The following is an 11,831-nucleotide window of genomic DNA, read 5'->3' on the forward strand; positions in this document are numbered from 1 at the left end:
GGCAGCCATTTCATGTATTACCCCATTCTTAGTAATGTCTCTCACATAATGAGTTAAATATACCCCCATCCAGATAATTTGTGCATAATAAACCTGAAACCCCAAATCTACCCTGACCCGATACTACCCAGACCCAATGTGACCCAAAGCCAACCCACCTAACAAGTGTTGTGAAGTTACCCCCCAACAAGCATCCAACCGTAACAGCTTAAATTTATAATTTGCCCAACCCCCCTCCCCCACCCTTGACCATTAGATTCAAGCATAGAAGATAAAAAAAATAACCATAATCACACACCCCCACACAAAAAGATTCATCATCATTAGTAATGAGTAGGAGCAAGCCTAATGGAAATGATGCACCCCCCTTCTCCCAACCCTGAAAAAAGATTCATCTTCATTATTGAAGATTAGGGGCAAACCTAATGGCATTGATGGCACAGTTTATAAACTCCCCATGCAGAAAGATTAGTCTTCATTATTACAGATTAGGGGCAATAATCTTTACCTGCTGACCGGTTAGCAATGGCCCAGCTGGGTCCTACTTACACAATTTTCACTGGGAGAGAGGGTGCCCACTTTTTTAAATAAATGAAACGTAACCTTTATTCGATATATTGTAAAACAGATCAAATGGTCGATGTGTGCATTTTCATATCTACTCTGGAATTATATACGAGTATATTCATTTAGAAAAGAAACTGACAGAATTAAGTAATTACAGCGAAAACAGTAGTCCCTTTCTGCGAGAACACTCAGTGCATTTAGTTGTGCTCCAGGTTCATTTAATTTCCCTGTACCTCTGCTCTCAATTCCTGTAAAGGACGCAAAAAGGTGCCCGAATGCACCTGAAAAGGGGCGCCCAAAGGTTTCAGTTCTATGCCTACGATTTCACTGCAGCTTATAATTTGTGTTTTCATAACCTCTTCTATGGATTAGCACATTGTATTTAAGTATATGGTATGCTTAATGTTTGCAACGTGTGTGAGATGTTATTTGCAATCATTGTAAAACTCGTCAAGGGGAAACATGCTATTCCACCCCCTTCATTCGTTAAGTTACTCTTCAGCTACTCTTCCATTATTTAGATTAGAAAGGAAAATTGTAATACACAGTACATGTACTGTATTGTTATTCACGGGAGTCTTAATATTGATCAAAACGAATAATTGCATCTCTTATTTTACAGATTCTGAATGTCAGCGCCATTGTCCTTGCAAATCTCTGTGTGTCTTACATCATGACGAGCCAGAATGATCTGGTAAGTTTGTTCTAAGAAGTTAAACAGACAACAGCAGGACTACTGTGTATTTTGCCCTTAAAGGGGTTTTCCGTGTTCTGTCTGGATAGGTCATCAGTATATGATTGGTGCGGGTCCGACACCTGGACCTCGCATTGATCAGCTGCTGCGGCTCCAGGCATCGGACGATATCGCCAGAAGCAGATGGCTCCGGTCAAAGAATAGCGGCCGAGCTGCAGTACTGCAGCTCTGCTCCTATTCAAGCGAATAGGAGTAGGGCCAAAGTTCTGCTGAACGGCCAATATGCAGTGGCAGGAGCCATCTGCTTCTGGCTCCAACTACCTCATACCGTTCGAAACATCCGGTGCCTGGAGGCAGCCAGATCAGCTGATCGGTGCGGGGTCCGGGTGTCGGACTTGCACCAATAATATATTAATGACCTATCCGGTGGCTAGGTCATCAGTTGTCATAACGTGGAAAACCCCTTTAAAGGGGTAATCCCATCACAGAAAGTAATAGCATTTCACTAGGATAGGCCATCACTTTCTTATTGGTGGCGGTCTGACTGCCAGGACATTGAAGGGGTTGCTGCGCTGCTTTAGCATCTTAAAAAACGTTGTAATACACTATATGGACAAACGTACTGGGATACACCTCTTAATCATTGAATTCAGATGTCTCATTCAGTCCCATTGCCACAGGTGTATAAAATCCAGCCCCTAGCAATGCAGTCTGCCTTTACATACACTTGTGAAGGAATGGGTCCTTCTAAAGAGATCACTGAATTCCAGCGTGATACTGTTTACCAAAGTGACAGAGCACGTAAAGTTGCAGAGCAGGTTGCTGAGGTGCATAGAGCAAAAAGGTCGCCAATGCTGGTTCAATAACTGCAGATTTCCAAACCTCCTCTGGCATTAGCATCAGCACAAAAACTCTGCGCCGGGAACTTCATGGCATGGGTTTCCATCGCCGAACAGCTGCATGCAAGACTTACATCACCAAGCACAATGCCAAGCGTCGAATGGCCGCCACTGGACTCTGGAGCCCTGCAAACGTGTTATGTGGAGTGACGAATCATGCTTCTCTAACTGGAAGTCTGATGGACTCTAAAGTTTTCTGGAGGAGGGATAATGCTGTTTTTATGGGGTTGGCCTAGGCCCCTTAGTTCCAGTGAAGGAAAATCTTAATTCTTCAGCATAACATTTCAGACAGTTGCATGCTTTGTGAGAAGGCACTTTTCTGTTCCAGCAATTGCTTTGGGGTACTTTACTGTGCCCCAATGCACAAAGCAGGGTCCATAAAGACATGGTTGGGTGAGTATGGTGTGGAAAATCCTGACTGGCCCACACAGAGCCCTGACCTCAACCCTATCAAACACCTTTTGGATGAACTAGAACAGAGATTGTAAGCCAGGCCCTCTCCTCCAACATCTTTCTCTGCCCTCACAAATGCCCTTCTGGATGAATGGGCAAAAATTCCCACCGCCCCCCATAAAAATCATGTAGAAAGCCTTCCCTTCATATTAATGCCTATGAATTTCGAATGGGATGTCATAAAAGCTCCTGTAGGTGTTATGTGTAGGTGCGCCAATACCTTTGTCCATATAGTCTATGTGTTGTAAAAAAGTAAATGAACTATAAAATGAGTGAACACAAGATGAAAAGTAATAAAGATATATTACAATGCTGGAGCTTATATGTGCTGACAATAGAGCCACTGTTAGGTAAAGGTAGAGTTTTACCTTAATATAGCATATAAACTATTTTTACTATTTACTATTGACCTTTGGTTACTATGCAAATTTAGCATATAGGGGAGACGAGCAGTGTCCAAGCCAGAGGATTTTATTTACAACCTTCTGTTCTTTGTTCATCTAGGCTGAAGAATTCATGAGGAAGATTGAAAAAGAAGAAGAGCACATTGCTTATGACTATCCAGATAAGAAAATCTACCATCTCTGCATCGTTAACTTAGTTATTGGGTAAGAGAACATTAAGGAGGATCTCTCCATCAATTCTTTGGGTGTTACGGAAATGGCCGATCAAGCGAGCGCCCAGAGGTTGGACTCGCACCTACCACACATTTATGGCATATTCTGCTGAAATGCCATATATGTGTGAGTTGAGAATACCCTTTTAAGTACTTCCTTAAGACATATTTTTTTGTTAATATCCAACTCCAATTTTATCTTATTCTGTCTTATATTGCAATTAAAACTATATGAAATATATAAGGAATTCTTCTGTATGCGATTAATTTCTCTCCTCCTCACAATCCTGTGTCTTGCAAGTGGCTGCAGAAGGAACCTCCCCCCATCGCTGTCTGTAGTAAGAGAACAGGAACATTAAGCCCTACCCTCCTGATTAAACCCCAACCCCTCATTTATCTCAGCCAAAAATGGAAGAGATTAGGAGGAAATGAATACCAGTGTTCGCTGCATGATTTTTACAAGAAAATCATGCAGACTGAGACAGTGTGTTCACCTATAGCATCTATTTCTAGGCTTACATTCCCTGCCATGCATTCTGCTAACTCTACATTGCAAGAATGTATGCAGGTTTACAAATGATATTAAAAGAAGTCTTATACTAGTAAAAAAATAGTGATACATACTACATAGGCTACTACATAGGCGTGAATTGGGATGAGTGCAACTTTGTAATATGCGGCTTGTTCTAATTCAGCTTTTCAGTAGAGATGAAATGACTAGCAATGGTGGATGCTTTGACAAATGACTCCTTACGTCTCCTCAATGAAGAGCAAAAGGTCCTGTTCTATAACGTAGGTGTATGTATTGTTTCAGACAGAAGACTGCATATTATTCCCCCCTAATTCTGAGTGTGCAGAAAAGATGGTCTGCAATTTGCAAATATGTCCGTAATAGTGGACTCGCGCAGTAGAGTACTGTAGGGCATTGGCTCTGATTCAATATCACAATGTGGAAGGATTCTTTACAAATGTTCCTTCCAAAGCTCCTCTCTGCATCGTATTTTTAGAAGGCTTACTAATGATTTATTTATTTTTCTGTTTTTCAACAGAACTCTTTACTGTGCTAAAGGGAATTATGAATTTGGCATATCACGAGTTATCAAAAGCTTGGAGCCATACAACAAAAAGGCAAGTCTGAATATTTTAACTCAACCACAGAGGTTTAGTCTTTTAGGATAATAAAACATTGCAAATCTTTACAAGTAACTTTGCTTCCAACAGTTTTTGCAAATATAGGATTTGGATCAGCAGCTTCTCTCTATCATATGTGTAGCTCTTGTAGAGTTAAAGAGGACCAGGCCCGATAATTGGTGACAGGCTAGACTCGGCTAACATTTACACATTTTCTGAGATGTGGCCTGTGACTCCTCCAAGCATCGTACCCCTTCATTTGCAATTCTGTGCTCCACAAGCTGGACTCTGGGCTCATCATACAGCCTTCCTCCATCAAGCTCCGATTTTGAGAGCCATATAGTTTCTACTACTAACGCACACTAGTTTAAAGGGGTTTTCTCATCAAAGACAACCCCTTTCAATGTGGCCCCCCATCAAACAGCTGATTTTGCTGGGGGAAGCTGCGGCCACGCAGATTTATCTCCTGCAGTGACCGCTGTTGAGGAAATGTAGTTTTACATTGAATAACTGGCCATGACAGATGACTGGTCGGCCATGTAATACATGGATAACTCCAATCTGTCTAAGCGTTTCTCCGTTTTGGCTCATAGATGGGGATCCCGAGCGGGGGACTCTTTGATGTAGATTTGCGTCTTTATGAGATGACCCCTTTAACCCTCTATAAGCATGTTATAAATGCAGACATTTAACTTTCCTCTGACTTTGGGTCTGTATTGCAAGTATGAGTCCTTTCCATGTTATTGCAACTCCCCGTAGATTGCATATTGTACTTGCTCTTCCCACGTTTTCCACCATTTTGCAGAAAAACAAATCGCTGTAACTTTTTTGTCCGTAACATGGTCAAATTGCATACGAGATTTGGGCAGAATGATTCTTTTCTTGACAATATTTCTTGATATTTTTTACAGCTTGGAACAGACACATGGTATTATGCAAAAAGATGCTTCCTATCCTTGCTGGAAAACATGTCAAAACACATGATCATGCTTCAGGACAGTGTGATCTATGAAAGTATTCAATTTTTGGAACATTGTGAAAGTAAGTAGTCTCCGCCTAGAATATGCGGTCAGCGGTCCATTGTCTAAGTTGGGAACAACCCTTTATTGCTCTGTCCAGCTCCCAAAATTCCATTTAAGGAGCCGGAAACTCACCCACTTGCAGTCCTTCTAAATAGAGCTATTTATGTTTGGTAAGGGTGAAGCAAGGAAGTGTGTGATGTGATCTTTTTCTCAGCTCTCCAGAATACCCGAGGGCAGAAACTTTCACCTGAGTCAAAATTTTTATTTGGTGCCTTCCCCCACAAAGTCATACATACAAATCCCTTTATGCTGAGGTGACTTTGTAGTTCAGTAGCCCAATCAACATCCTGCACATGGGTGACCGCTTCACTCTCCTTCACCATGCAAAGTGAGTCTACTGCCGAAATAGTAATGCCTTCCCATTGCACCGAGTACTTGGGTTACATGCCCTGTGAGCCTCACTAACTCCCTGAGGCATACAGCTTTCCACATAAATTAATGAGCAACAATGATTTCTATTTAGCTATGAATACCACTATTTTGCAGCGGAAAAGCAGCGATTCCACCGCAAAAAATGCAACTCAGAAAAAAAAATCTTATACTTACCCATAATTCTGTGTTTCTTGGTCCAGGCCGGCCTCCTGGGATGACGTTTTATCCCATGTGACCGCTGCAGCCAACCACAAGCTGCAGCGGTTACATGAGATGAAACGTCATCCCAGGAGACCAGGCTTCAGGACAGCGGAGGGACATGTCGCCATGGCTATGTAAATATGAAACTTTTTTTTTATGTGCAGTTTTCCGAAGCGGACAATCCGGCCGAAAAACTACACAACAATTTGGTGCGGTTTTTCACCCGGAATTCCTTGGGGCACACAGGGCGGATACGCTGTGTACTTTTACGTAACACACGATATCTTATCATGGATGCCACTTTTACAATCAGACAAATATATTTGGAATGTCTAGATGACTACTTGTTGTAAATGCAACTTTGTTAAAGAGTAGAAAATCCGAAGTGCTTCTAAACACATGTAAATAATGGTATAGAGGATTTGTGTCATCGTATAATTTAATAAGCTCATACAAATGTAACTTATTCATTCCCTGCCAGTTTATGGTAAAAACATACCTGCCATAATCGAACAACCACTGGAAGAAGAGAAGATGCACATTGGCAAGAACACCGTTACTTATGAAGCAAGACAACTGAAAGCATTAATGTATGAAATAACATCCTGGAACATGTAATAACTTGCAGCCTGAAAAAGTTTTTCTTCTTTGTGCTTATTTCAAAATATTTGTCATGTAAATGTAATTTTGTAGTGTTACAATTAAATTATTTTGTTTCCAAAATACAGACATGTTTGTCTATGGCAGTAGTGGCATCATTATATTTTGTAGAACTTGTGGATCTGCTTTTAGATAGTTAATATGATATGTTTATTTAAATGCGAGAAAAAATAATGTAATCAAGTAAGGCAAATTTATAGCTGCTCTGTAAAGCATGGGGGAGGAACAGTGCAACAGCCGAGTCATGTGATCAGAGGGATAGAGTCAGAGAAAAAAGACAAAGCGCACATAGTGCATGAAAACGTAAAAAACTGAAACCAATTGAGGTTCAGATTTAGGCTAACCTTAGCAGGTTATTCTCGGAGCATAACATCCAAATGGCGTGTGATGCAGTTGTAATCTTGGGCTCGAGAAGTTGGTTCAGGGTGCAGCCGGATATCCAATTCGAAGACTGGAGCAGTCTCGATGTTCAATGGAGAAGAAGTTAGAAAAAAAAGTGGAGTTTTTCTCTGGCGCAGCCGGTATTCGTGATATTCATTCAGCCCAGTCGGCAGTGGAGCAGTTTTTTATTCATACAATAACACAACAATAAATTGTTTCGAGACCGAACAGGTCTCTTCCTCTGGCAGTGCACAAATTATTAAAACGAACACAATCCCTGTTATATAACCGGGAAAGGAGTCGACAATACTAATGACTACCGGGTCAAAAGCAACAGGTCAGTTCATTGTTAAAAACAGTGTGTGGGTAAATGCAAATAAAAACAATTAAAAACATTTAAAAATGATCATGTTACAATGGATCTAATATCGGAGTTATTTTATATTAAAAATGAATGAAATTTTTATTAAGAACATATAAAATCTTATAATAGCGTAAGAACTCAAAAGAGTGTACGTGTATTTTAGTAACTCTTTATAATTAAGTATAATAGTCAACGATTTAATATCAATAAAATTCAACGATTCGGTCTCGAAACAATTTTGTAAAGGATCTGCCAGACACAGCTTCTGTGTCGACGCCCGTGGTTAATCAGTCTGCATCTTCTCCTAGGTCTGATAGAGTGACTCGATCTGCTACCACTCATGCTGGTAGGCTGAGGAGTGGGAGAACCTATCACAGCCTGGCCAGACGGATCTAGCTCCCGCCCTCGGTCTATTTATACCTTCATTTCCTGCTCTCCTTTGCCTGTGATTCTGTCTTGTTTCCTGGCTCTGCTGTTCCTGCTAGTACTATTGACCTCTGCTTCATATTTGACCCTGGCTTCACTGACTACGCTCCTGCTCTGCGTTTGGTACCTCGTACACTCCTGGTTTGACTCGGCTCGTTCACTACTCTTGTTGCTCACGGTGTTGCCGTGGCCAACTGCCCCATTTCCCTTAGCTTCTGTGTACCCTTGTCTGTTTGTCTGTCGTGCACATAGTGAGAGTAGGGGCCGTCGCCTAGGACGGGCCATGGCAAGTAGGCAGGGACTGAGTGGCGGGTAGATTAGGGCTCACCTGTCTGTCTCCCTACCCCGACATTACAAATTAATTGTTGTGTTATTGTACAAATAAAAAACTGCTCCACTCACCTTGTCTGCCGACTGGGCTGAATGCATGTAATCAGGGGGGTAGACTTCAGACTTTCTTTAGACATTGGGGCACATTTACTATTCAAAAAGCACCAGAATTCTGTCTCAAATTGTGCGCCGCATTTATTAACAGTTTAGACCAATCCTAAACATTCACTGAATTTTCATTTATACATTTATTGAGAACCTGTATATTTTATAGGCTGGGCTGTATGGACTAAACAAGTGTAAATTTACTTGAAATGATTGCATGCTAGTTCTATTCTAGTGTTACATATAGAGGGTCTTGTATACATTACAATATTGGGGCTTGTATTGCTTAAAAGTTGTAAAGATTGGGGAAAGGGTCAAAAATAGCTTGGTGCAGCCCTGTCTTTTTCCACCATTCACCCATGTAGACAGTTTTACACAGCATTTGATGACTTGCTTCCTTTAATGGATCTGAAATTGTAGAATAACCTGGAGCTCTAGACGTCTATCCATGGCTCGGGAATCACATTAAAACTCTGTACAGCACATAACTGGAATAACTCCATAGCAGAGAAGTGAAAGCAATAAAGGTCTAAAGGTCTGGCAAGTAATCATATGAAACATGGATATCGGGATGCCCTGTCCGACCCTTACAGGAAGCTGAATTAGAAGGCTCCAGATTGAGGGTGTGATTAAATTGCTGGTGTATGACTGACCTGATTATACAGGACTTCAGCAGCTTTGTTACAATCGGCTGTGACATATCAGAAAGAAATACTAACTCTCCATGCACAATCCAGGAATTCAATAGAAGCCGGCACCGAAATTGCTTTCCATGTCCATTGTGCGCCTGATGAACGGCCAAGCGTTTTGTTGTAGGATCGCTGTTTGAAAGTCTTATAAGATTTTATTTTGCATTGCTACTGTATTTATTGGCATAAGCCTCAAGTTTGCCTGGCATAAGAGAAATGTAATTCATTTTACAATTATGTTTTTTCCACACCTAGGCCGCTATTTTGAGGGACTATATGGATTATAAAGTACTGTATGCCGTAGCTCTACATCAGTACTGTGCCAGCACTCCTACTCCCATCATTCTGAGGCTCACAGAATACCTAACAATATACAAGCGCCATTATGTCACCGCATTTATTATGAACATACGGTGCCATAAACATTCCTAAACTTTAAAGGATGTTGCAGATGTGTTTATTTGTATGTTCCCCATGAGGCATCGTACTCTGCTAGAAGCAGTAATTCTAGGGGAGAGTATCTGCATAATACAACATGTAAAGGAGCGGATCACATTTTTTTTCCCTCACAGATTCATACGTATAACATTTGAGGCACAAGGAGGTACAGTATTAACCCATAGCAGGCTATGGGCATCACGTTATAGTTATGTACAACTCGGATATGCATTAACCCGTTTGCTTAAACACGCGCAATGTCTTTTTAGCACAATGAGACGTAATGGTATGCCCAGTGGATGGCATGGGCACAGGAGCTGTACCAGCGCCATCCGCAGGGGGTGCTGACTGTAATATACAGCCAACATACCACTGCAATGGCCGCGATTGGAGTTACCTTCAAACCCAGCTATTTAACCCTTTAAATTCTGTGGTCAATGGCAACCACAGCATCTAAGTGGCTACAGATGGAGGTAGATCCCTGTCACCACGATGGGTTGCCAACAAAGGCCCCCAGGCTTGCATGGCTATATGCTCATTAGACAGTGACAGAGGTACAGCCTAATAGATTGCCAGGCAATAATTCTTTGGCGAATGCCAAAGCATAATATAAGCGACCAGTAGATTGCATTTTGAAGTCCCCTAGTGGGACTAAAAAAAATAGTAAAACAACGTTTATGAGGGGAAAAAAAGTGTTCACAGTAAAAATAAGTTAAAGCCATTTTTCTTCCTAAAAAGTGTTCTTATTTAGCAAAAGTTTTACACAAATAAAATAACACACATATGTTATCACGAGCTGTATTTAAACCCTACGATGAACGGCGTAAAAAAAATTGCAAAAAAATAGTAATTGTACCGACCCATAGATTAAAGCCAACATGTTATTTATGCTGCAAATTGATTGCCATAAATTTAAAATGCCAAAAACTATGGTGGAATTGCTGGTTTATTTTTTTATTTCTTTTTTTTAAAGTTAGCCAACAAGTTTATATGTAAACCGAAATGGTGCCATTTAAAAATACAACTCATCCCGCAAAAAACAAGTCTTAATACAAACTCGTTAATGGTTAGAAAAAAAATCATAGCTCTCAAATTGATACAAAAACAAATTAATTTAAAAAAAAAGAGTTTTTGATGTGCAAAAGTTGTAAAACATAAAAAAAAACTATAAATTTGGTATCTTTGTAATCGTAACAACCCGCAAAATAAAGTTAACCTGTAATTTTTACCGCACGGGGAACGTTGTAAAAACTAAATCCAAAAACACATGGCAGAATAGCTGTTTTTTTTTCCATTCCCTGCCCCCAAAAAAGCCGACAAAAGTTTTTAATACATTATATATACCCCACAATAGTAACAACAACTCGTCCCACTAAAAAAAAAACATGGAGGCGTGTCCTCCGATGGAGTAAGTCGCACAGACCGGAGCTCCTCTGACCACCGGCCTTAAATCAGCGGTTGTTACTCGGTGCAGCCTCCCAAGACTTACCCAAGACTTACCGATGATGGTGAGGCGTTCAGCCAAGAAGATGGAGACTAAGCCGGCATCCTCCGGAGCCCCAAGGGGCGGCACTTTGGATGCCTTCTTCTCGGACTTACCGACAGGACAGGCGCCATTACTGGCGTCCTCACACGAGGAGGCGTCACAGTCCTCCAGATATCCCTCGGACCTGGAGGACCAGGAGGTGGCCATCTCACAGCCGCTGGCAGCCGGAGAGACAGCACACCCGGAGGTGGATCTACAGGAGGAGAACGGAGAGGGATGGCCGCCATCTTCCGAGCCAGCCTTTACCTCACACGTGGCTGTTGAGAGATCGGAGACGCCATATCCCGCGGAGCCGCCCTCCCCCACAAGATGAACTATGCAGGTCAGTGACTTAACACTACGGGTTGGGGACCACCTGCTGCCCCCTCAGCCACCATTACCCTGCAGACATGACGCTTCCGCGTCAAAGCGACTTAGAGGCCTAAGCAAAACGGAGAGACCCTGGGATGGAAACGCTCTCTATAACGGGCCATATATCGCCATGTGCTCAGGATGCGGATGTACAACCGTGGCTTTCATCCTCTGATTCTGAGAGCCCCGCTCCCAAACGCCAGGAATGGCAATCTTTTCTACGACAGCTCCCTACCCGAGATGATTTTAAGTCGCTTATAGCGGAGGTGAAGGATACCTGCAATGCGGCTATTGCAACAGTCAGGCAAGACATACAGAGAGTGTCCCACAGAGTAGAGTCATTGGAAGATGACCATGATTGCACTCGCCAGTATGTATCACGGCTACAAACCACAGTAGTGGCACAACATGCTGCTCTTTCTGATTATCAAAAGCACTTAGAGGATCTAGATAATAGAGGCAGAAGACACAATATTAGAGTTCGGGGTGTACCTGAAGCTACTCAGGATGAAAACCTGAAGGAACT

The 11,831-nt window shown here is 41.8% G+C and overlaps 1 protein-coding gene across 2 annotated transcripts in view; it reads left to right on the forward strand.

The window, feature by feature from the left end:
• The window catches only part of LOC142651882 (intraflagellar transport protein 70A-like), a 46,405-nt gene extending 39,661 nt beyond the window's left edge, over positions 1–6,744 (forward strand). For both annotated transcript variants that reach the window (XM_075827114.1, XM_075827115.1), the window contains 5 exons: positions 1,190–1,261; positions 3,118–3,221; positions 4,279–4,357; positions 5,272–5,401; positions 6,497–6,744. In XM_075827114.1, coding sequence (XP_075683229.1) covers positions 1,190–1,261; positions 3,118–3,221; positions 4,279–4,357; positions 5,272–5,401; positions 6,497–6,633 — 522 coding nt within the window. In that variant the 3' untranslated portion in view covers positions 6,634–6,744. The remainder of the gene's footprint in view (positions 1–1,189; positions 1,262–3,117; positions 3,222–4,278; positions 4,358–5,271; positions 5,402–6,496) is intronic.
• Positions 6,745–11,831: the final 5,087 nt, after the last annotated feature.

This window comes from Rhinoderma darwinii, chromosome 5 (genome assembly GCF_050947455.1).
Source record: "Rhinoderma darwinii isolate aRhiDar2 chromosome 5, aRhiDar2.hap1, whole genome shotgun sequence".
Lineage (NCBI taxonomy): Eukaryota > Metazoa > Chordata > Amphibia > Anura > Rhinodermatidae > Rhinoderma > Rhinoderma darwinii.